Source organism: Heptranchias perlo, chromosome 44 (genome assembly GCF_035084215.1).
Source record: "Heptranchias perlo isolate sHepPer1 chromosome 44, sHepPer1.hap1, whole genome shotgun sequence".
In the NCBI taxonomy this organism is placed as follows: domain Eukaryota; kingdom Metazoa; phylum Chordata; class Chondrichthyes; order Hexanchiformes; family Hexanchidae; genus Heptranchias; species Heptranchias perlo.
In genome coordinates this window covers 3,340,575-3,365,429 of record NC_090368.1, presented here as the reverse complement: position 1 = coordinate 3,365,429, position 24,855 = coordinate 3,340,575, and the positions used below count along the sequence as shown (strand labels likewise).

At 50.2% G+C, this 24,855-nt stretch overlaps 2 protein-coding genes across 3 annotated transcripts; one reads left to right on the top strand and one right to left on the bottom strand.

The window, feature by feature from the left end:
• Window positions 1–1,022: 1,022 nt before the first annotated feature.
• On the bottom strand, window positions 1,023–13,144 carry LOC137306741 (hemagglutinin/amebocyte aggregation factor-like). Of its 2 annotated transcripts, none has more exons than XM_067976109.1 (5): window positions 12,897–13,144; window positions 8,951–9,026; window positions 4,841–5,029; window positions 2,613–2,765; window positions 1,023–1,179 (listed from the first exon to the last, which is right to left on the bottom strand). In XM_067976109.1, the coding sequence occupies exons 1-5, from the start codon at window positions 13,024–13,026 to the stop codon at window positions 1,134–1,136; spliced, it is 594 nt and encodes a 197-aa protein (XP_067832210.1). In that variant the 5' UTR covers window positions 13,027–13,144; the 3' UTR covers window positions 1,023–1,133. The 2 variants fall into 2 exon arrangements, with proteins under 2 accessions (XP_067832210.1, XP_067832211.1); XM_067976110.1 differs by lacking the exon at window positions 12,897–13,144 and adding an exon at window positions 10,947–11,155.
• Window positions 13,145–14,696: 1,552 nt separating this feature from the next.
• pex11b (peroxisomal biogenesis factor 11 beta) lies at window positions 14,697–23,589 on the top strand. The gene is made up of 4 exons (XM_067975902.1): window positions 14,697–14,839; window positions 18,135–18,250; window positions 19,160–19,361; window positions 21,672–23,589. Exons 1-4 carry the CDS (start codon window positions 14,784–14,786, stop codon window positions 22,021–22,023), a joined length of 726 nt encoding a protein of 241 aa, XP_067832003.1. The 5' UTR covers window positions 14,697–14,783; the 3' UTR covers window positions 22,024–23,589.
• The last annotated feature ends 1,266 nt before the right edge of the window (window positions 23,590–24,855 follow it).

Genomic DNA, 24,855 nt, shown 5'->3' with positions numbered 1-24,855 from the left:
AGGATGCACTGCAGCAACTCGCCAAGGCTTCTTCGACAGCACCTCCCAAACTCGCGACCTCTACCACCTTGAAGGACAAGAGCAGCAGGCACATGGGAACAACACCACCTGCACGTTCCCCTCCAAGTCACACACCATCCCGACTTGGAAATATATCGCCGTTCCTTCATCGTCGCTGGGTCAAAATCCTGGAACTCCCTTCCTAACAGCACTGTGGGAGAACCTTCACCACACGGACTGCAGCGGTTCAAGAAGGCGGCTCACCACCACCTTCTCGAGGGCAATTAGGGACGGGCAATAAATGCTGGCCTCGCCAGCGACGCCCACATCCCGTGAACGAATAAAAAAAAAAGCTGGCACTGACTCGATGGGCCGAATGGTCTCCTCCTGTGCTGTAACCATGTCTGTTGACAGCTAATCCTAACCCCCTTTACCCATCCCATTTCCACACATAGCTCCCCCCCTCTCCACATCCATCACCCCAGTCCTCGCCAAGCCCCATTGACTCTGTGACTCTGACTATTCAATTCCCTCCCCCCCCCACCCCCGAATGATCTCAGTCCACCCTTTCTGGAAGATCTCACCTTCCTGTGCAAACCCCCCACTAACTCTGAACTGTTCCCAGTTGGATGGATAGATTTGTGTTGGGTAAGGGCATTAAAAGATATTGAACCAAGGGGGGCAAATGGAGTTGAGATACTGATCAGCCAAGATCCACTTGAAGGACGGAAGAAGCTCGAGGGGCTGAACGGCCTCCTTCTGTTGCTATGGAAGCCCATCATTCAGTCACTACACCCCTTGACTTCTTTCCCAGAGCCACTATGTCTAACTACCTCACTCCCTAGCCTCAACAGACCCCTAAAAACCCAACAATCCTGGCCCTTCCTTCAGTCCCCAGCTTGCCCAAGGTGCTCCCTGCCCCCCCCCCTCCCCCGAGTCTGTGAAGTGATCTCTCGTGTTCAGAGTGGATAGAATTGCAAGGGCAACGATACAAACAAGACTCGTGAGGCCAATCGACTCGTGTTCAGAGTGGATAGAATTGCAAGGGCAACGATACAAACAAGACTCGTGAGGCCAATCGACTTGCCCCTCCTTTAATGACATCTCCCACAACGCATCCGTCACCGCCCAGGTTAACATGGATCCATCGCGCAGTATCGATACTGCCATCGACGCTGCCTGCAAGAGAAGGCAAAACCAGACAGGGGGATATTTTACCCATGCAGTGCGGCATTTAGGGACTCTTCGTCATGGCAACCTGTTACTGAGGCACCAGGAAAGCCCGAAGAGCCTTGGACTCCTCAAAAAAAAGAAGGAACTTGTGTTTCTGTCGCGCCTTTCACCACCTCAGGACGTCCCAAAGCCCGTTACAGCTAATTAAGTACTTTTTTGAAGTGTTGTAATGTAGGAAAAGTGGCAGCCAATTTGCGCACAGCAAGATCCCACAAACAGCAATGTGACAATGACCAGATCATCTGTTTTTAGTGATGTTGGTTGAGGGATAAATATTGGCCCCAGGACACCGGGGAGAACTCCCCCCCCCTGCTCTTCTTCGAAATAGCGGCCGTGGGATCTTTTACGTCCACCTGAGAGGGGCAGACGGGGGCCGTGGTTTAGCGTCTCATCTGAAAGACGGCACCTCCGACAGTGCAGCACTCCCTCAGTACTGGCGCTGGGAGCGTCGGCCTGGATTTTGTGCTCAAGTCCTGTGCGATATTTCGTTCCGTTGCAGTTATTGGAATTGAGCCTCAGGAGAAAAAAGGGCGACTGATCCTTTACCACCCCAAATTAATTTCTACTCCCCCCCACCCCTCATCTTCGATTGGAGGTGACTGAGAGATAAGATAACAAACGGTGTAGTAAAGGTCAAACCAGAACTGGCAGGATGGGCCGAATGGCCCCCTTTGGCGCAGTGCCATTCTATGATTCAAACGACACCACGACAGTGGGGCAAGGGGTCGTGGGGTCAAACTGCCAAAAGGTCAGTTTAGGACAGGTGTCTGGAGGTTTTTCTACACAATCAGAGTCACCGACATGTGGGATGGGCACCCAATAGAGGAGAGGGGGCCAAAAAAGTCCTGGAATCGTCCAAGAGACTGTTGGATGGTGCGATGAGGGTGGGCAATTGTGAGGTCTTTCAGGGTCGAAGAGCTGGGATGGGCCGAACGGCCTGGCTCGGCCGCATCTAACTTGCGCTCATATGGCCCGCTTAAAAGGAACCGTTAAATGGGTTTGTGTGTTCGACTGGTACAGCTGAGGGGAGGAGGCCTTTTGGGAGTGATCCATGTCAGCCTCGGACCAGGTGGGTCGGGAAGGAGCGGATAAATTTCCCATTCCAACAGCGCACGGCGGACCTGGGACCCATCAGGCTCCTGGCGGACAGCCAGCAGCTCCTGGACGGCGCGGGAAGGCAGCATCAGGCCGCGATGGCTCCCACAGCCGAATAGCCCGCCAATGTTTGCTGTCCCGACTCTCCGGAGCAGGAGGGGGGGGGAATACCTGGCATGAGTCGGCACCCCCTTCAGGGCATGACAGGAGGAGATTTGGAAGAAACAGAGAACGTCAAGGATGGTGGGATGAGGAGGTTGGAAGGAATCTGTTTCGATACGTACCCACGCTGATCGTCATTGTAACAGACAGTCCCAACCAGGTGGGAACCTTCGGGAACTTGCCAACTGAAGTATTCCTTGTACTTGTTGATGTAGGGTGTCCAAATGCATCTGGTCAAACACACGTCATCTCCTTGGCAACAGTAAAACTTCCACCTGTGGTCAAAGGGACAAACCCTGGATCATTGAACCTGAGGTGACAGGACTCTGGAACTCTCATGAAGGGGAATAGGAAGGAAGCGAGGGGGGAAGGAAGGAAGGAAGGGGAAAGGGAAGGAAGGGGAAAGGGAAGGAAGGGGAAAGGGAAGGAAGGGGAAAGGGAAGGAAGGGGAAAGGGAAGGAAGGGGAAAGGAAGGAAGGGGGAAAGGAAGGAAGGAGAAAGGGAAGGAAGGGGAAAGGGAAGGAAGGAGAAAGGGAAGGAAGGGGAAAGGGAAGGAAGGGGGAAAGGGAAGGAAGGGGGAAAGGAAGGAAGGGGGAAAGGGAAGGAAGGGGAAAGGGAAGGAAGGGGAAAGGGAAGGAAGGGGAAAGGGAAGGAAGGGGGAAAGGGAAGGAAGGGGGAAAGGAAGGAAGGAAGGAAGGGAGGGGAAAGGGAAGGAAGGGGAAAGGGAAGGAAGGGGAAAGGGAAGGAAGGGGAAAGGGAAGGAAGGGGAAAGGGAAGGAAGGGGGAAAGGGAAGGAAGGGGGAAAGGGAAGGAAGGGGAAAGGGAAGGAAGGGGAAAGGGAAGGAAGGGGAAAGGGAAGGAAGGGGGAAAGGGAAGGAAGGGGGAAAGGAAGGAAAGAAGGGGAAAAGGAAGGAAGGGGGAAAGGAAGGAAGCGAGGGGGGAAGGGAAGGAAGAGGAAAAGGAAGGAAGGGGAATTGGAAGGAAGCGAGGGGGGAAGGAAGGAAGGGGGAAAGGGAAGGAAAGAAGGGGGAAAGGGAAGGAAGGGGGAAAGGGAAGGAAGGGGAAATGGAAGGAAGGGGGAAATGGAAGGAAGGGGGAAAGGGAAGGAAGGGGAAGGGAAGGAAGGGGAAGGGAAGGAAGGAAGGGGAAAGGGAAGGAAGGGGAAAAGGGAAGGAAGGGGAAAAGGGAAGGAAGGAAGGGGAAAAGGGAAGGAAGGAAAAAGGAAAGAAGGGGAAAAGGAAGAAAGGGGAAATGGAAGGAAGGGGGAAAGGGAAGGAAGGGGAAAGGGAAGGAAGGGGAAGGGAAGGAAGGGGAAGGGAAGGAAGGGGAAAAGGGAAGGAAAGAAGGGGAAAGGGAAGGAAGGGGAAAAGGGAAGGAAAGAAGGGGAAAAGGGAAGGAAGGGGGAAAGGAAGGAAGGGGAAAAGGGAAGGAAGGGGAAAGGGAAGGAAGGGGGAAAGGAAGGAAGGAGAAAGGGAAGACAGGATGGAAGGAAAGAAAGAATTTGCATTTCTTTCATGCTTTTCACCTCAGGATGTCCCAAAGTACTTTTGTAATCATTGTTAGAATGTAGGAAATGCAGCAGCCAATTTGCGCACAGCAAGATCCCACAAACAGCAATGTGATAATGACCAGATCATCTGTTTTAGTGATGTTGGTTGAGGGATAAATATTAGCCCAGGACACAACTCCCCAGGTTTTCTTCGAATAGTGGCCGTGGGGTCTTTTACATCCACCTGAGAGGGCAGATGTGGCCTCGGTTTAACATCTCATCTGAAAGACGGCACCTCCGACAGTGCAGCACTCCCTCAGTACTGGATTTTGTGCTCAAGTCTCTTGAGTGGGACTCGAACCCATGGCCTTCTGACTCAGAGGCCAGTGTGCTACCCACTGAGCCACAGCTGAAATACTGGCTAGGAGCGTCTTAAAGGAGGAGAGAGAGGCGGAGAGGTTTAGGGAGGGAATTCCAGAGCTTAGGGCCGAGGCAGCTGAAGACACGGCCGCCAATGGTGGAGCGAAGGAAATCGGGGGATGCGCGAGAGGCCAGAATTGGAGGAGTGCAGAGATCTCGGAGGGTTGTGGGGCTGGAGGAGGTTCCAGAGATAGGGAGGGGATTTGCAAATAAGGATGAGGTATATAGGTATCGATGTGGGGATCTGCACCCTCTGGAGCCCATGGAGCTCCATCTAATGGTAGATGTGTGAATGACAGGCAGGTCATAATGGGAAAGTGGAACCAGGGCACCACCTAGAGGTACAAAAGAATGGTGTCACCCAAATAAGGAGTGTGTGCCACACAGGTCACAAATTATATTACTGATGATCCAAGAAGGAAATTACTGGAAAAGTATTACCTCCGATCCTTGTGCTTGTCGTCAAGAAGATTTTCTAGTCCACAAATCAACGACTTAGAAGGGCAGGAGAAATTAATTCCTTCATCGAAGTTGTTGACGTAATCTGTCCAGCTGCAATTAATAAGCCCTCTGAAGCTTGTCTTACAGGCAAAGTCCCAGACTCTGTCCTTCGTTTTATTACTGTGCTGGCTAGATGTGGAATAAAAGGTAACGATTCGACACGGTGATTACAATTCGACAGATGATTACAATTTGACAAATGATTACAATTCGACAGATGATTACAATTTGACACGATGATTACAATTCGACAGATGATCACAATTTGACACGACGAATACAATTCGACAGATGATTACAATTCGACATGATGATTACAATGTGACGCGATGATTACAATTCGACAGATGATTACAATTTGACAGATGATCACAATTTGACACGACGATTACAATTGAACAGATGATTACAATTTGACAGGTGATTACAATTCGACATGATAATTACAATTCGACACGATGATAACAATTCGACACGATAACAATTTGACACAATGATTATAAATTGACACAATTACAATGTGACACGATGATTACAATTTGACACAATGATTACAATTCGACATGACAATTACAATTCGACACGATGATAACAATTCGGCACGATGATTACAATTCGACAGATGATTACAATTTGACACGATGATTACAATTTGACAGGTGATTACACTTCAACACAATGATTACAATTCGACACGATAACAATTTGACATGATGATTACAATGTGACATGATTACAATTCAACACAACGATTACAATGTGACACGATGATAACAATTCGACACGATGATAACAATTCAACACAATGATTATAAATTGACACGATTACAATGTGACACGATGATTACAATTTGGCACAATGATTACAATTCGACACAATGTTTACAATTCAATACGATGATTACAATTCGACACAATGATTACAATGTAACACAATGATTACAATGTAACACAATGATAACAATTCAACATGATGATTACAATTCGCCAGATTATTATAATTTGACAGATGATTACAATTTGGCAGATGATTATGATTTGACACAATGATTACAATTTGACAGATGATTACAATTTGACATGATGATTATAATTCGACAGATGATTACAATTCGACAGGATGATTACAATTCGACAGGATGATAACAATTCGACACGATGATAACAATTCGGTACGATGATTACAATTCGACAGATGATTACAATTTGACACGATGATTACAATTTGACACATGATCACAATTTGACATGATTACAATTCGACATGATGATTACAATTTGACACGATGATTACAATTTGACACATGATCACAATTTGACATGATTACAATTCGACACGATGATTCCAATTTGACACGATGATTACAATTCAACAGATGATTACAATTTGACATGATGATTACAATTCGACACGATGATTACAATTCAACAGATGATTACAATTTGACGCAATGATTACAATTCGACAGATGATTACAATTTGACACAATGATTACAATTCGACACGATGATTACAATTCAACACAATGATTACAATGTGACATGATGATAACAATTCGACACGATGATAACAATTCGACATCATGATTACAATTCGACATGATTATAATTTGACACAATTACAATGCGGCACGATGATTACAATTGAACACAATGGTTACAATTCGACATTATGATTACAATTCGACACGATGATTACAATTCGACACGATTACAATGCAACACAATGATTACAATGTGGCACGATGAGTACAATTCGACACGATGATTACAATGTGACACGATGATAACAATTCAACATGATGATAACAATTCAATATGATGATTACAATGCGACCCGATTACAATGTGACACAATGATTACAATTCGACACAATTATTACAATTTGACAGATGATTACAATTCGACAAATGATTACAATTTAACAGATGATTACAATTTGACACAATGATTACAATTCGACACGATGATTACAATTCGACACAATGATTACAATGTGAAACAATGATAACAATTCGACACGATGATAACAATTCGACACAATGATAACAATTCGACACAATGATAACAATTCGACACGATGATTACAATTCAACATGATGATTACAATTTGACACTTTGATTACAATTCAACATGATGATTACAATTTGACACGCTGATAACAATTCGACATGATGATTACTATTTGACACGATGATTACAATTCAACACGATGATTACAATTCAACATGATGATTACAATTCGACACAATGACTATAATTTGACACGATTACAATGCGACACAACGATTACGATGTGACATGATGATTACAATTCGACACGATGATTACAATTCAACACAATGATTACAATGTGTCAAGATGATAATAATTCAACATGATGATAACAATTCGAAATGATGATTACAATGCAACACGATTACAATTCGACACGATGATTATAATTCAACACAATGATTACAATGTGACACAATTATAACAATTCAACATGATGATTACAATTTGATCCGATGATTATAATTTGACATGATTACAATTTGTCACAATGATTACAATTTCATACAATGATTACAATTCGACAGGATGATTACAATGTGACACGATGATTACAATTCGACACGATGATTACAATTCGACACGATGATTACAATGTGACACGATGATTACAATTCAACATGATGATTACAATTCGACAGATTATTACAAATTGACAGATGATTACAATTTGGCAGATGATTACAATTTGACACTATGATTACAATTCGACAGATGATTACAATTTGACACGATGATTACAATTTGACACATGATCACAATTTGACATGATGATTACAATTCGACACGACAATTACAATGTGACACGATGATTACAATTCGACACGATGATTCCAACTTGACACGATGATTACAATTCAACAGATGATTACAATTTGACATGATGCTTACAATTCGACACGATGATTACAATTCGGCAGATGATTACAATTTGACAGATGATTATAATTTGACACGATGATTACAATTCAACACGATGATTACAATTCGACACAATGACTACAACTCGACACAATGATTACAATTTGACATGATGATTACAATTCGACACGATGATTACAATGTGACACGATGATAACAATTCGACACGATGATAACAATTCGACATCATGATTACAATTCGACATGATTATAATTTGACACAATTACAATGCGGCACGATGATTACAATTCAACACAATGGTTACAATTCAACACAATGATTACAATGTGTCACGATGATAATAATTCAACATGATGATAACAATTCGAAATGATGATTACAATGAGACAAGATTACAATTTGACACGATGATTATAATTCAACACAATGATTACAATGTGACACGATGATAACAATTCAACATGATGATTACAATTTGACCCGATGATTATAATTTGACACGATTACAATTTGACACAATGATTACAATTCGACATGATGATTACAATTCGACAGGATGATTACAATGTGACACGATGATTACAATTCAACACGATGATTACAATTTTACACGATGATTACAATGTGACATAATGATTACAATGTGACACGATGATTACAATTCGACACGATGATTACAATGTGACATGATGATTACAATTCGACACAGTGATTACAATTCGACACAATGATTACAATGTGACACGATGATAACAATTCAATATGATGATTACAATGCAACACAATGATTACAATGCAACACAATGATTACAATGCGACACGATGATTACAATTCGACACGATGATTATAATTTGACATGATTATTACAATTTGACATGATGATTACAATTCAAGACGATGATTATAATTTGCTACGATGATTACAATTTGTCACGATGATTACAATTCAACACGTCGATTACAATAAATGCGCAATGTATGAATGCAAATTGTTGTTGTTCTATTAAAACTACTAAAATACCAATAATTAAGCCTTTCTGGATGTAATCCTAACCCAGAGTTTTATTGGGCCCTGCCTTTCACCCCATACAGTTTGTTTGGATAATTACCTCACAATTATGGAGATGGAAGCTCTGTGTGGACAAACATAGTGCAACATCTGGTAATCGTTCAACCATCGCTTTTCTGCAAGGAAGAGTAGAACAATCGGAATGAGTGACCCTGGGAAACATTGGGCCAGAAATTGCTTCCAAAGTAACGGTGAGTTTAATGCCGTTCGCGGTTATCAGTGTATAAATCATCCAGCGACTTTTGGCGAGGAAGTGGTACTCCGTGAGTCGCTAATATTTCTCTTTCTGCACCTGATTTAACTCTAATTCGCCCTATCTCCTTCTTCAGCGTTCCTCTGCTTCCTTCTCAATCCTTAAATCTCGTTGGTTAAGGAGATACTCAGATCATCAGCATTAGTGGGGCAATGAAACACATTTCTCGAACTGAAGCATGAGGGAAAAAGTTTAACTAACTGGGCACGGATACCTCACTCCAGCAAATTGCAATTCTTCAGTGTCTAATGCACAAGGGTCCCTGTCACCAGGGCTAAGAGTCTCCAAAGCAAACTAGAGAGGAATTTGTTCCCTTTGCCTGCTGGCAAGTGTACACTCTGTGCCCTTCCCTGAGCCCAGAGAACATGGGCACCAGTTGGGAACAGAGTCACAAGAACTGAGCATTCCTGGACAGGGCCCAGGAGGTCATTTCTCATTGACTAGTCCAATCCTCTTCTGGCCGGCCTCCCACCTTCCACCCTCTGTAAACATGAACTCACCCTGTATCCTAACTCACATCGAGTCCCGTTCACCCATCACCCCCTGTGCTCGCTGACCGACATTGGCTCCTGGTCCGGCAACGCCTCGATTTTAAAATTCTCATCCTCCTGTTCAAATCCCCTCCATGGCCTCCGCCCCCTCCCTATCTCTGTAACCTCCTCCAGCCCAGCAAACCCTCCGAGATCTCTGCGCTCCTCCAATTCTGGCCTCTTGCGCATCCCGATTTTAATCGCTCCACCATTGGCGGCCGTGCCTTCAGCTGCCTGGGCCCTAAGCTCTGGAATTCCCTCCCTAAACCTCTCCGCCTCTCTCGCCACCTTTAAGACGCTCCTTAAAACCTACCTCTTTGACCAAGCTTTTGGTCACCTGTCCTAATATCTCCTTATGTGGCTCGGTGTCAAATTTTGTTTGATAATCGCTCCTGTGAAGCGCCTTGGGACGTTTTACTACGTTAAAGGCGCTATATAAATGCAAAGTTGTTGTTAACCAATCCTTCTGAGCTCTCTCTCTCCCCCTGCCCCCGTCACAACCCTGTTTGTCTCTCTTTTATTGATCCTGAACTCTGAATCCCCCGTCCTACTCGTTCTGCCTTCCCACTGTGTTGAAATCCAGTCTCCTGCTCTAACTCCTTCATTCCCAGGGCCCCAAATCTGTGCAGCTCCTCCCCTCCCTCCCTCAGTCTTCCCTTCCTCCCACACTGCACAAGCTGTTAAAATCAAAGCTGGATGTCGCCGAATCATTTATTCCCGATTTACCTCACATTTTCCCTGACTCTTTTCGCCTTGCTGGTGTCCTGCCCTGTTCATCTCCCCTCTGGGTCAGAAGGTCGTGGGTTCGAGCCCCCACTCCAGAGATTTGAGCCCCATAATCCAGGCCGACCCTCCCAGTGCCGGTACCGAGGGAGTGCTGCACTGTCGGAGGTGCCGTCTTTCGGATGAGACGTCAAACCGAGGCCCCGTCTGCCCCTCTCAGGTGGATGTAAAAGATCCCACGGCCGCTATTTCGAAGAAGAGCAGGGGGGAGTTCTCCCCGGTGTCCTGGGGCCAATATTTATCCCTCAACCAACATCAGTAAAAAATATCTGATCATTGCTGTTTGTGGGATCTTGCTGTGCACAAATTGGCTGCCACCAATTACAACAGCGACTAGACTTCAAAAAGTACTTCATTGGCTGTAAAGCGCTTTGGGACTTCCTGAGGTCGTGACAGGCGCTATAGAAATGCAAGTTCTTTCTTTACTCAGGCTTCTCGATAAAAGAAAAGGAACAACATGAGAGAGGTACCTGCACCTTCAGGTTGTACCCGACCTCCAGCCAGGAAGACACAGATAACGAGCAGAATTGTCACGTCTGACATTGTACAGCAGAGAAAAGGACTGAGGAGAGTGCTCACAGTGAACCCAGCACCACTCTATATACAGCACAGAGCTGGTCCAGTGCCAAGGTCAGAGGTTGGTATGAATGATAACACATTTCCAAGGTGGACATGCTCCCCTCCTCTCCCATACCCTCCTCTCCCCTCCTCTCTCATACCCTCCCCTCCCCTCCTCTCCTCTCCCATACCCTCCCCTCCCCTCCTCTCCCATACCCTCCCCTCCCCTCCTCTCTCATACCCTCCCCTCCTCTCCTCTCCCATACCCTCCCCTCCCCTCCTCTCCTCTCCCATACCCTCCCCTCCCCTCCTCTCTCATACCCTCCCCTCCCCTCCTCTCCTCTCCCATACCCTCCCCTCCCCTCCTCTCCCATACCCTCCCCTCCCCTCCTCTCCCATACCCTCCTCTCCTCTCTTCTCTCCTCCCCTCCTCTCCTCTCTTCTCCCCTCCCCTCCCTTCCCCTCTCCACTCCCCTCCTCGCCTCCTCCCTCCCCTCCTCTCTCCCACCCTTTCCTCTCCCCTCCATTCCTTTCCCCGCCCCTCCACTCCACTCCTCTCCCATCCTCACCTCTCCCATCCTCTTCCCTCCTCTCCCCAACCCTCCTCTCCCACCCTCTCCTCTCACTTCCCCTCTATTCTCCCCTCCTGTCCTCTCCTCTCCTCTCCCTTCCCCTCTCCTCTCTCCTCCTCTCTTCTCCCCTCCTCTCCTCTCCCCTCCCTTCCCCTTCTCTTCCCTCCCCTCCCCTCCCCACCCCTCCCCTCCTCTCCCCTTCTCCGAGAGGCTCCCTCGAACATCGGTGTACTTGGCAGTGCAGCAAAGCTGAAAATCAAGATTCAAAGCCAGGTTTTAATATTAAACCAAATTCCGACTGTTGCACCTGGCCTTTAGCGACCCTGTCACTGAGGCGGATCTCCAACAGGAGACGGATGTCCAAGTCTATTTTTAATTTGGAATTCGATGAACGCCAAATGAACCCAGGGCAATGAACCCTGTTGTAGGCGGAGCGAAACAGATTAACGGACAGTCTTTATTCATACAAACTTTCCGCAGCTCCTGATGTCCAGAAGCTGGTCCACGATCTGTGACATTTCCCCCCATCCCAGATCATAGAATCTTACAGCACAGGAGGAGGCCATTCGGCCCATCGTGCCTGTGCCGGCTCTCTGAAATGTATGCCTCCTCTGTGTGCAAATTTATGTGTGTATCAAGGTGAGGGATCTAACACTCCCAGGGCAGGTACAGCATGGATTAGATACAGAGTAAAGCTCCCTCTACACTGTCCCATCAAACACTCCCAGGGCAGGTACAGCACGGGTTAGATACAGAGTAAAGCTCCCTCTACACTGTCCCATCAAATACTCCCAGGGCAGGTACAGCACGGGTTAGATACAGAGTAAAGCTCCCTCTACACTGTCCCATCAAACACTCCCAGGGCAGGTACAGGGTTAGATACAGAGTAAAGCTCCCTCTACACTGTCCCATCAAACACTCCCAGGGTCAGGTACAGCACGGATTAGATACAGAGTAAAGCTCCCTCTACACTATCCCATCAAACACTCCCAGGGCAGGTACAGGGTTAGATACAGAGTAAAGCTCCCTCTACACTGTCCCATCAAACACTCCCAGGGCAGGTACAGGGTTAGATACAGAGTAAAGCTCCCTCTACACTGTCCCATCAAACACTCCCAGGGCAGGTACAGGGTTAGATACAGAGTAAAGCTCCCTCTACACTGTCCCATCAAACACTCCCAGGGCAGGTACAGCACGGGTTAGATACAGAGTAAAGCTCCCTCTGCACTGTCCCATCAAACAGTACTGGATAAGGTGCAATATTTTTGAGTCTACAGTATAGTTCCTCACCTGTCTGTGGTATATTTCGGAGATCTGGGTTCACAGTGCCTGAGATTGACCGATTTGGTGGGATAATCATTTCCAGTGTGCCTGAATTTCCAATACCAGGTGAGGCTCTCCGCTGGCAATCTGCACTCATAAATGTAGCCCATGTATTAAGAGGTGGTCATATGACAATTATAGCTGACGTTATCACGTGTTCATTGTATGACTGTGTGGTATGATATGTTGCCCATCCCCCATTCCCATCGCTCCACCATTGGCGGCCGTGCCTTCAGCTGCCTGGGCCCTAAGCTCTGGAATTCCCTCCCTAAACCTCTCCGCCTCTCTCTCCTCCTTTAAGAAGCTCCTTAAAACCTCCCTCTTTGTCCAAGCTTTTGGTCACCTGTCCTAATATCTCTTTATGTGGCTCGGTGTCAAATTTTGTCTGATTTACACTCCTGTGAAGCGCCTTGGGATGTTTTACCACGTTAAAGGCCCTTTAAAAATGCAAGTTGGTGTTGAGTATGTTGTATATTGGACCTGATGTTTCATGGCATGGATTGTGTGTGACAAATTACTATGTGCATATTATCACTGACATGTTATCATATTATCACTGACATGTTATCATGTGTGCAGTGTATGACCTGTGCTTTGTGTATGCGTGTTGTATGATGTGTGTATTGTATGATATGCGTGTGTTGTATGACATGTGTGTTGTACAATATGTGTGTGTTGTATAACGTGCATTGTACAATATGCGTGTTCTATAACATGCATTGTACAATATGCATGTGTTGTATAATGTGCATTGTATGATATGTGCGTGTTGTATAACGTGCATTGTACGATATGCGTGTGGCATGTCATGTGCATTGTATGATATGCATGTGTTGTATGATGTGTGCATTGTACAATATACGTGTGTTGCATAACATGCATTGTACAATATGCATGTGTTGTATAACGTGCATTGTACGATATGCGTGTGGTGTATGATGTGTGCATTGTACAATATGTGTGTGTTGTATGACGTGTGCATTGTACGATATGTGGGTGGTATGATGTGTGCATTGTATGATATGTGTGTGGTGTATGATGTGTGCATTGCATGATATGCGTGTGTTGTATGATGTGTGCATTGTATATGCATGTGGTGTATGACATGTGCATTGTATGATATGCTTGTGTTGTAGGACATGTGCATTGTATGATGTGCATGTTGTATGATGTGTGCATTGTATGATATGCATGTGTGGTATGACATGTGCATTGTATGATGTGTTGTATGACACGTGCATTGTATGGTGTGTGCATTGTATATGCATGTGTTGTATGAGGTGTGCATTGTATGATATGCATGTGTTGTATGATGTGCGTATGTTGTATGACGTGTGCATTGTAAATGTGTGTGTTGTATGATGTGTGCATTGCGTGATATGCATGTGGTGTATGACATGTGCATTGTATGATGTGTTGTATGACACGTGCATTGTATGGTGTGTGCATTGTATATGCATGTGTTGTATGAGGTGTGCATTGTATGATATGCATGTGTTGTATGATGTGCGTATGTTGTATGACGTGTGCATTGTATGATGTGTTGTATGACACGTGCATTGTATGGTGTGTGCATTGTATGATATGCATGTGTTGTATGAGGTGTGCATTGTATGATATGCATGTGTTGTATGATGTGCGTATGTTGTATGACGTGTGCATTGTATGATACATTGGATCTGATGTGTGATGGTGCAGGTGTCATGTGACCTGTGGATGGGATTTAACGCCTCCTGAGCTGCCATGTGACTGGTCCGGGCCTGTCACGTGCTCTCTCGCCGGAAGTGAGCCGGGACACGGCCGGAAGCGGCAATGTTTTCCCTCTGAGCGGGACGGAGCGGCCGAGCGTCTGCCATGGATTCCTGGGTCCGCTTCACGGCGCAGAGCCAGGGCCGGGAGCGCATCTTCAGGTAGGGAAAGAGAGAGAAAAAAAAACACAATCAACAACCGCTGCCCGGCCAGCGGGCCCGAGGCCTCGGTCCCCTGGGCAACCGAACGTCATGGCGGCGCGCAACCGAACGTGATGACGGCACGGGTCCCGCCTCCCGTGCGCGCTCATTGGCCGGTTCTCACGTCATTGGGCGGAGCCCTGCTGGTTGATTGGCTGAGTGTCCTGTCACTCAATCCCGCCCCTGTCAAGTTAGTGTGAGGCGCACTGCTGTCATTTTCATTCACAATTGAAGTTCCCGAGGGGTTTGGGCCCCCCCGAGACACAGAGTTACCTTTCAGATTTAAATTAACATTTTACATAACTATCCACCTGCATAAAAACAGAAGGAGGCCATTCAGCCCATCGTGCCCGTGCTGGCTCTCTGGAAGAGCCCACCACCCGCTCTTTCCCCCCCCCCCCCCCCCACCACCCGCTCTTCCCCCCCCCCCACCCGCTCTTCCCCCCCCCCCCCCCCACCCGCTCTTCCCCCCCCCCCCCCACCACCCGCTCTTTCCCCCCCACCACCCGCTCTTTCCCCCCACCACCCGCTCTTTCCCCCCCCACCACCCGCTCTTTCCCCCCCACCACCCGCTCTTTCCCCCCGACCCGCTCTTCCCCCCCCCCCCCCCGACCCGCTCTTCCCCCCCCCCCCCCGACCCGCTCTTTCCCCCCCCCCGACCCGCTCTTTCCCCCCCCCGACCCGCTCTTTCCCCCCCCCCGACCCGCTCTTTTCCCCCCCCCCCCCCGACCCGCTCTTTTCCCCCCCCCCCCCGACCCGCTCTTTTCCCCCCCCCCCCCCGACCCGCTCTTTTCCCCCCCCCCCCCGACCCGCTCTTTTCCCCCCCCCCCCCGACCCGCTCTTTCCCCCCCCCCCCCCCCGACCCGCTCTTTCCCCCCCCCCCCCCCCGACCCGCTCTTTCCCCCCCCGACCCGCTCTTTCCCCCGACCCGCTCTTTCCCCCCCCGACCCGCTCTTTCCCCCCCCCCCCGACCCGCTCTTTCCCCCCCCCCCCCGACCCGCTCTTTCCCCCCCCCCCCCCCGACCCGCTCTTTCCCCCCCCCCCCCCGACCCGCTCTTTTCCCCCCCCCCCCCCCCGACCCGCTCTTTCCCCCCCCCCCCGACCCGCTCTTTCCCCCCCCCCCCCCGACCCGCTCTTTCCCCCCCCCCGACCCGCTCTTTCCCCCCCCCCCCCCGACCCGCTCTTCCCCCCCCCCCCCCCCCGACCCGCTCTTCCCCCCCCCCCCCCCGACCCGCTCTTTCCCCCCCCCCCCCCGACCCGCTCTTCCCCCCCCCCCCCGACCCGCTCTTTCCCCCCCCCCCGACCCGCTCTTTCCCCCCCCCCCCCCCCGACCCGCTCTTTCCCCCCCCCCCCCGACCCGCTCTTTCCCCCCCCCCCCCCCCGACCCGCTCTTTCCCCCCCCCCCCCCCGACCCGCTCTTTCCCCCCCCCCCCCCGACCCGCTCTTTCCCCCCCCCCCCCCCCGACCCGCTCTTTCCCCCCCCCCCCCCGACCCGCTCTTTCCCCCCCCCCCCCCCGACCCGCTCTTCCCCCCCCCCCCCCCCGACCCGCTCTTTCCCCCCCCCCCCCCCGACCCGCTCTTCCCCCCCCCCCCCCCCGACCCGCTCTTTCCCCCCCCCCCCCGACCCGCTCTTTCCCCCCCCCCCCCCCCCGACCCGCTCTTTCCCCCCCCCCCCCCCCGACCCGCTCTTTCCCCCCCCCCCCCGACCCGCTCTTTCCCCCCCCCCCGACCCGCTCTTTCCCCCCCCCCCCCCCGACCCGCTCTTTCCCCCCCCCCCCCCCGACCCGCTCTTTCCCCCCCCCCCCCCCCGACCCGCTCTTTCCCCCCCCCCCCCCCGACCCGCTCTTTCCCCCCCCCCCCCCGACCCGCTCTTTTCCCCCCCCCCCCCCCGACCCGCTCTTTCCCCCCCCCCCCCCCGACCCGCTCTTCCCCCCCCCCCCCCCCAGCTCTTTTTCCGCGCGCGCCCCCCCCCCCCCCCGGGGACATTTTTCCATCTTTTTGAAAGCCACGATTGAGTCTGCTCTCAGGCAGCGCGTTCCAGGTCGTTGCAACTCGCTGCGTAAAAATGTTTTTTTCCCCCTCATCTCCCCTTGCCGATTACCTTTGCCAGCAGTCCAGACCAATCGTAGTCTTCAAATGAAGCAAGGTAAGAGGGCGGGTGGGGGATAATTGGACCAGGGCACCTGGCTGCAATTCAGTCCCCCATTTTTGAGGTTAGACGTTCAGACATTTTTATATTTCCATTCTAAATTCCTACATAGAAAATAGGAGCAGGAGACGGCCCTTCGAGCCTGCTCCGCCATTCAGTATGATCATGGCTGATCCTCTATCTCAATACCATATTCCCGCTCTCTCCCTATACCCCTTGATGCCTTTTGTGTCCAGAAATCTACCTAGTTCCTTCTTAAAGCCCCTTTATAGTGGAAGCTGCCTATGTAAACTTGTCACGCCGCAACTACACCCTCCCACCACTGGTGGCGCTGTCGCTCACCATTTGTACGGCCCACCATTTTGTCACATCCTCCCACAGCTGTCAATAATTACACTCGCAGCGTGCAGGGAACAATTGAAACCGTGGCGTCTCACGCCCGCAGGTCGCAAATTGTTCCTCGTGGCTTTTTAATGTTTCTCCTACTTTTCCTTTCTGAGTCTCCTCTCTCTCTCTCTCTCTCTCAAAATCCACTTTCTTTTCCTCTCTTTATTTCCCTTCCCATCTCTAATTTGACTCTTAATTCACCCCTGTTTCCTTCTCCATCGATTTGCTCTGTTTCTTTCTCTCCTTATTTTATTGGCGTCCTGGGGCCAATATTTATCCCTCAACCAACATCACTTTTAAAAAAAAATGATTCAGTCATTATCATGTTGCTGTTTGTGGGATCTTGCTGTGCACAAATTGGCTGCTGCGTTTCCTACGTTACAGCGGCGACTACCCTTCAAAAGTGCTTTCATTGGCTGTAAAGCACTTTGGGTTGTGGAAGGCGCTATATAAATGCAAATTCTTTCTTTAATTCTATCTCCCCCACCCACCCCGGTATACTCGAGCTCACAACTCCGGTGATTTGCCGTTCACCGTTCTAACGGGCAGAAATGTGGCGACAGCTCCCTCAAAATAGCGGACAGAGGAATATCACGCAAGCGCCTTGGGTGAGACTCAGCCCTTTCGGAAGGGGAGCGGAGAAATATTGGGTTTGGGGGGGGGTGAGAAACTGTTGGGAGAGTTTGAGAAGCTGACGTGCCTTCAATCGCTGCGTTTCAGGGCCGCTCAGTATGCTTCCGCTTTGCTTGCCTACTCGCTTCAGAAGAGTGGGGCAAGTCCAGAGATGGTTAGTCGGGTCAAACAGCTGGAGGCACACATGAGCTTGGGACGCAAGTGTGAGTATAACAGTCTAAACTTCAACCGATCATCAGTTCCCCTTTCTTCCCTTTGTTTGTGATTTGTTCTTTTATTCATCAAGGGACAGGATGTCAGTGCGGGGGAATCAAACGCTTTTTGGAGACCATCTTGGGACCGTCAAACACTCCCAGGGCAGGTACAGCACGGGTTAGATACAGAGTAAAGCTCCCTCTACACTGTCCCATCAAACACTCCCAGGGCAAGTACAGCACGGGTTAGATACAGAGTAAAGCTCCCTCTACACTGTCCCATCAAACACTCCCAGGGCAGGTACAGGGTTAGATACAGAGTAAAGCTCCCTCCACACTGTCCCATCAAACACTCCCAGGGCAGGTACAGCACGGGTTAGATACAGAGTAAAGCTCCCTCTACACTGTCCCATCAAACACTCCCAGGGCAGGTACAGCACGGGTCAGAATTAGAAGGTCGTGGGTTCGAGCCCCCACTCCAGAGACTTGAGCCCATAATCCAGGCCGACACTCCCAGTGCCAGTACTGAGGGAGCGCTGCAAAGTCGGAGGTGCCGTCTTTCGGATGAGACGTTAAACCGAGGCCCCGTCTGCCCTCTCTGGTGATCCCACGGCTACTATTTCGAAGAAGAGCAGGGGGGAGTTCTCCCCGGTGTCCTGGGGCCAATATTTATCCCTCAACCAACATCACTAAAAAACAGATGATCTGGGTCATTACCACATTGCTGTTTGTGGGATCTTGCTGTGCGCAAATTGGCTGCCGCGTTTCCTACATTACAACAGTGACTGCACTTCAAAAAAAAAAGTACTTCTTTGGCTGTAAAGCGCTTTGGGACGTCCTGCGGTCGTGAAAGGCGCAAGTTGTTGTAGTGAAATGTACTATGTCGTGTTTTTTTTTCCCCCCTTTTGTTTCTACAAGTGTTCCGGTTGGGTAATTCGATAGAAGCCCTCGAGGTGGCAAAGCGAACAATTCACCTCTCCGACCTGGTGCTGCGGTTCTGCCTCACCATCAGCCACCTGAACCGGGCCATGTACTTTGCCTGCGACAACCTCCTGTGGGCTGGCAAGGTGGGTCTGGCCCCCAGACTGGACCAGGACAAGTGGAGTCAGCGCTCGTTCAGGTACACGTGGCATCCTGGGCGTTGTAGCCCGTCCGCTTTTCCCTGACCGCCCTCGATCCTCCCCGCTGTGGTACGGTGCTGTACACGTTACTCGTGATCTTTCTCCAGAGCTACGCGTCCAAAGGCCCCACTTGCCTTTCTCACCACCACGACGTCAACTTGCCTTTATCCGGCGCCTTTAACGTAGTAAAACGTCCCCAAGGCGCTTCGCAGGAGCGTAAACCAGACAAAATTTGACACTGGGCCACATAAGGAGATATTAGGACAGGTGACCAAAAGTTCGGTCAAAGAGGGAGATTTTAAGGAGCGTCTTAAAGGAGGAGAGAGAGAGAGAGGCGGAGAGGTTTAGGGAGAACTTGGGGCCGAGGCAGCTGAAAGCACGGCCGCCAGTGGTGGAGCGATGGAATTCGGGGATGGGCGAGAGGCCAGAATCGGAGGAGCGCAGAGATCTCGGAGGGTCGTAGGGATGGAGGAGGTTACAGAGAGAGGGAGGGGGCCATGGAGGGATTTGAAGATGAGGATGAGAATTTTAATATCGCGTTCCTGGACCGGGACCATGTGCTGACGGGTTCTGTCCACTGAAATCCCCGGATCTTTCCTGTCCCCATGCCATTCCCATTTAACCAGGCCCCGTACCTCTGCCCCGGCTGCAGGTGTTGAGAGCTCTTGATCATTTTTCCTTCTCTCTATCCCTCTGCTTAGCTCAGGTCGGTACAGGCTGCTGATAGGCTCGGGCTTGTCGGGTTTCTCCTCTCGTTCTGTTCTCTCGCTCGCTCTCTCTCGCGCGGAATTGTTAAGCGAGACACTGTAGTTATTTTCTAACTGCTAAAGAATTTAATTTGACATGCAGACGCGACAGTTTTTAAACCAGAAAGTAGTAGCTTCTCATACAACTTCCAGCGAGGACAGCTCCAGACCGAAAGATTAATTCGTTGCCTGGGGAGAATAAGAAGGAACCTCTCCTACATCATCTTGTTCCAACGAGGGGCACGTGGTTCCCCTGAAAACCCTTAAAGAATGAGATGTTTTCCCTTCAAATCTGCTGTTGAACATAATAATGTATTTGGGTTCTTTTCAATTCAAACGCCAAGGGATTTCTTCCACTTTGGACTTAGGGAAAGATAAATCGGAGTATTTTCTGAATGGCCGGGAACTGGGAAGGAGCAGAGAAATTTAGGGCTCCAAGAACAGAAATCACTAACAGCCAGTAGACAGGTACAAAAAAGCAATCAAAGAGGCTAATGGAATGTTGGCCTTTATCTCGAGGGGGCTGGAATACAAAGGGGAGGAAGTTATGTTCCAGTTGTACAGAGCTCTGGTCTGACCCCACCTGGAGATACTGCCTTCGGTTCTGGGCACCGCACCTCGGGAAGGATATATCGGCCCTGGAGGGGGTGCAGCGCAGATTCACCAGAATGAGACCGGGGCTAAAAGGGTTAAATTACGAGGCCAGGTCGCACAGACCGGGCTTGTATTCCCTCGAGTGCAGAGGGTGATCTACTCGAGGGGTTTAAGATGATTAAAGGATTCGATAGGGTCGATGGAGAGAAACTATTTCCTCTGGTGGGAGAGAGTCCAGAACAAGGGGGCAGAACCTTAAAATTAGAGCCAGGCCGTTCAGGGGTGATGTCAGGAAGCGTTTCTTCACACAAAGGGGAGTGGGAATCTGGAACTCTCTTCCCCCCCCCCCCCCAAAAAGCTGTTGAGGCCGGGGGTCAATTGGAAATATCAAGACACAGATCGATAGATTTTTGTTGGGTCAGGGCATTAAGGGCTACGGAACCAAGGCGGGTAGTTGGAGTTAAGATACAGATCAGCCGCGATCTAATCGAACGGCGGAACAGGTCGGAGGGGCTGAATGGCCTGCTCCCTGTCCCTACGTTCTCATCAGTAGTCTTTGCTGAGACTTGCTGCTGACCGACTCGGCAAAAACTGTGTGTCCAGCCAGTAAGTGGTGAACAAAATCCCCAAATCCATTTCGCGACACGTCAATGGCCAAATTGCCCAGATTTTTCTCAAGTTGACGGTGTCTTGTGTTCTTTCGCCAATTGATCGAGGGTTTGAAGCCCATTCCTTTGGCCTTCTCTTGAGAACAAGTATCGAAAGCCCGTGTTTAAAAAGTCCGAAAACCTTTCGGGCGGTTTTGTGGGTGCCTTTGGCCTCAGTGCCGCAGGTGCCCGGACCCCTATTACCGCCGCGCCCCACCCCCCCCCCAATTGACGGGATGGACCTTCTTTCTCTCGTGTTCCGCACGCTCCTGACGCTCTGACCTTCCGTCTCTCCTCCTCCTCCTCCCCCCCCCTCTCCTAGGTACTACCTCTTTGCGCTGATCATGAACCTGAGCCGCGACGCCTACGACCTCAGCCTGCTGGCGGAGCGGGAGGCCCGGAGCCGAGGGAAGGCGGAGGCCGCCGGCGGTGGAGGGGCGGCGACGGCGACGGCGGGCAGAGCTCGGGCGCGGCTGGCCCTGCTCTGCCGCGTGCTGCGCAGCAACCCCCCCCTGCTCCTGGACGCCCTGAGGAACTGCTGCGACCTCTTGGTGCCCCTGGACCGGCTGGGCCTGCTCAAGACCAACCCGGGGGTGGTGGCCTTCTGCGGCCTGGCCTCCTCCGTACTCTCCATCCTCACCATCTCCCAGCCCTGGCTGAAGCTGAAGCCTTGACTGAGGCCGAGGAACCCAACTCGCTTGTCAGAAAGGAGCAAGATTGATTGACTGACTGGACAGTGCCATGGAGGGGAAAAAAGGATTGAATTTGTAAATACTGTTTTTAAAAGGGAGTATTGACACCATTGTATCAGCCGATGAGTTGGGGGCGGGACTTACGGCAGGACTCACAGCAAACAGAGTCTATTTAAACAGAGTCTCTACGAACTACAGCAAACGGAGTCTGTTTAAACAGAGTCTCTACGAACTACAGCAAACGGAGTCTGTTTAAACAGAGTCTCTACGAACTACAGCAAACGGAGTCTGTTTAAACAGAGTCTCTACGAACTACAGCAAACGGAGTCTCTACAAACTACAGCAAACAGAACTCGTGACCGAAACTACAGCAAAGTCTCCCGACAAAAGCAGGATTATTTCTCCAGCAAGATGCAGTGAGCGGAGGAAAGTTACAGAAGATAAATTATGTGCGTGAAATCGATCCCAGGCGCTCCCCAGCCGTGGTTGACGGGGGAATTAACCCAATCATCTCCACTCTGGCCGCGCATGGTGGTGTCGCTATGTGCAGCCGCCTTAAATTTGCTACAAGTTTCTGTACGTTGAGGATACAAATGGATTGGAACTGAGCAAAGGGAGGAAATACAATCATAAATCAAGAGCTTTTCACTGCGACTCTATCTGGTGTCGGACGTCCGGAGACTACAGCCAGAGTTAAGGGACCTCGTCGCTGGGGAAGAGGAGGAGACGCCAGCACAAGACGTAAAGCACGGGTTAAAAACGGAGTGAACCTCCTTTCTCTGGTTAAATGGTGGTTTTTTTTTCACTGACTCCCGTCTCCTTCCCCCCCCCCTCTCCCCGCTCCGACTGGGAATGTCCCAGCAGAACCCGGATCTCAAACGTGACGGCCAGCTCGTGCCCCGTTGTCCTGCCCAGTCTCTCCACCAAAGGAGATCTGCGAGGGGAAACGGAACCGTCTGTGGATTCCGGAGGCCAGTTATACTGCAGGTCACGAGTCCCCGCCCGCCCCACCCCACCCCGAGCGTGCGAGGAGGTAAACTGACGCTGTTGGATCTCAGCTGTGGTGCGGCAGTGGGACTCGTGCTGCAGCCCAGAGTTCCTGCCCCTCATCGCTGTCCCGTCGGGAATACCAGTTCCCCCTCAAAGAAAACACACGCGGACGTGGTCGTCGCGCGGGGGGGGGGAATCGGTTCGGGATGTGCCGCGAAGCCCACGCTGGTTGAATAGCTCACCGCCATTCGGCCCCCCCCCCCCCAGGGCGGCCGCTTTATCGAGGCACCGGATGGCAACTCCTCGAGAGGAGGCGAAACAAATGCTGCAGGTCCTCGTAGAGCTGCTGCCGTCTTCCTCTGCTGTCGTCTTGCAATGAAGGGGATAGCCTGTCTCTCCTTCAGTAACCATTACGTTCTTCGTGAACTTGGCACGCTGCCTCCTTACTTCGGTCCGCGTCAGTCCGGGATTCCTGTCACGGGTTGATTATTAGTCTTGTCGATCTCTCCCTCCCCGCCCCGAGCTCCCTGAGTGCAAATAGATTGATTATTAAAATAACCATTGCACTTGTTTTAATTATCGAGTCACAGGACACTAAAGCAAAGCAAAGCAGCTTGCTGGCTGAAGGCTGTGCTGTTTTCCAGCCCGGCCTCTGTGTGTATAAAAGAAAGAAAGAACTTGCATTTATATAGCGCCTTTCACAACCTCAGGACGTCCCAAAGCGCTTTACAGCCAATGAAGTACTTTCTTTGAAGTGTAGTCACTGTTGTAATGTAGGAAACGCGGCTGCCAATTTGCGCACAGCAAGATCCCACAAACAGCAATGTGATCATGACCCAGATCGTCTTTTTATTTTAGTGATGTTGGTTGAGGGATAAAAATCGGCCCCCAGGACACCGGGGAGAACTCCCCCCTGCTCTTCTTCGCCTTTTACATCCACCTGAGAGGGGCAGACGGGGCCTCGGTTTAACGTCTCATCCGAAAAACGGCACCTCCGACAGAGCAGCACTCCCCTCAGGACTGGCACTGGGAGTATCGGCCTAGATTAAGGCACCACACTTTAGGGTGCAGAGGAGATTTACTAGAATGATTCCAGGGATGAGGGACTTTAGTTACGTGGATAGACTGGAGAAGCTGGGGTTGTTCTCCTTGGAACAGAGACAGTTGCGAGGAGATTTGATCGAGGTATTCAAAATCATGAAGGGTCTAGACAGAGTAGATAGAGAGAAACTGTTCCCATTGGTGGAAGGGTCAAGAACCAGAGGGCATAGATTTAAGGTGATTGGCAAAAGAACCAAAGGTGACATGAGGAAAAACTTTTTTACACAGCGAGCGGTTAGGATCTGGAATGCACTGCCCGAGGGGGTGGTGGAGGCAGATTCAATCATGGCCTTCAAAAGGGAACTGGATAAGTACTTGAAGGGAAAAAACTTGCAGGGCTACGGGGAAAGGGCGGGGGAGTGGGAGTGGTTGGATTGCTCGTGCATAGAGCCGGCACGGACTCGATGGGCCGAATGGCCTCCTTCCGCGCTGTAACCTTTCTATGATTCTATTACGTGCTCAAGTCTCTGGAGCAGGACTGAACCCGTTGGGACGTCCTGAGGTCATGAAAGGCGCTACATAAATGCAAGTCTGTCTTACTGAGTGAACTGAAATTTATTTTTAGCCAGCGGAGAGAGTGCTGCTCTGTATGCAACTTATAAAAGTGACTGAATTGTAAACCGCACAATTACCTTCCCAAGTCAAGCCTACGTCCTGGTCAAGTAAAGCCAGCAACAACAGGAAAATTATCTCACCCTCCCCTCTTTTCTCTCCCTCCTCCGC

Coding starts and splice junctions, on each gene's coding strand:
- pex11b (XM_067975902.1), top strand. CDS start 14,784: ATGGATTCCTGGGTCCGCTTCACGGCGCAGAGCCAGGGCCGGGAGCGC. Junction 14,840..18,134: donor GGCCGGGAGCGCATCTTCAG/GTAGGGAAAGAG, acceptor GCTGCGTTTCAG/GGCCGCTCAGTATGCTTCCG. Junction 19,362..21,671: donor TGGAGTCAGCGCTCGTTCAG/GTACACGTGGCA, acceptor CCCCTCTCCTAG/GTACTACCTCTTTGCGCTGA.
- LOC137306741 (XM_067976109.1), bottom strand. CDS start 13,026: ATGAGTGCAGATTGCCAGCGGAGAGCCTCACCTGGTATTGGAAATTCA. Junction 9,027..12,896: donor CCGAAATATACCACAGACAG/GTGAGGAACTAT, acceptor TCTTCCTTGCAG/AAAAGCGATGGTTGAACGAT. Junction 2,766..4,840: donor GACAAGCACAAGGATCGGAG/GTAATACTTTTC, acceptor CTTTGACCACAG/GTGGAAGTTTTACTGTTGCC.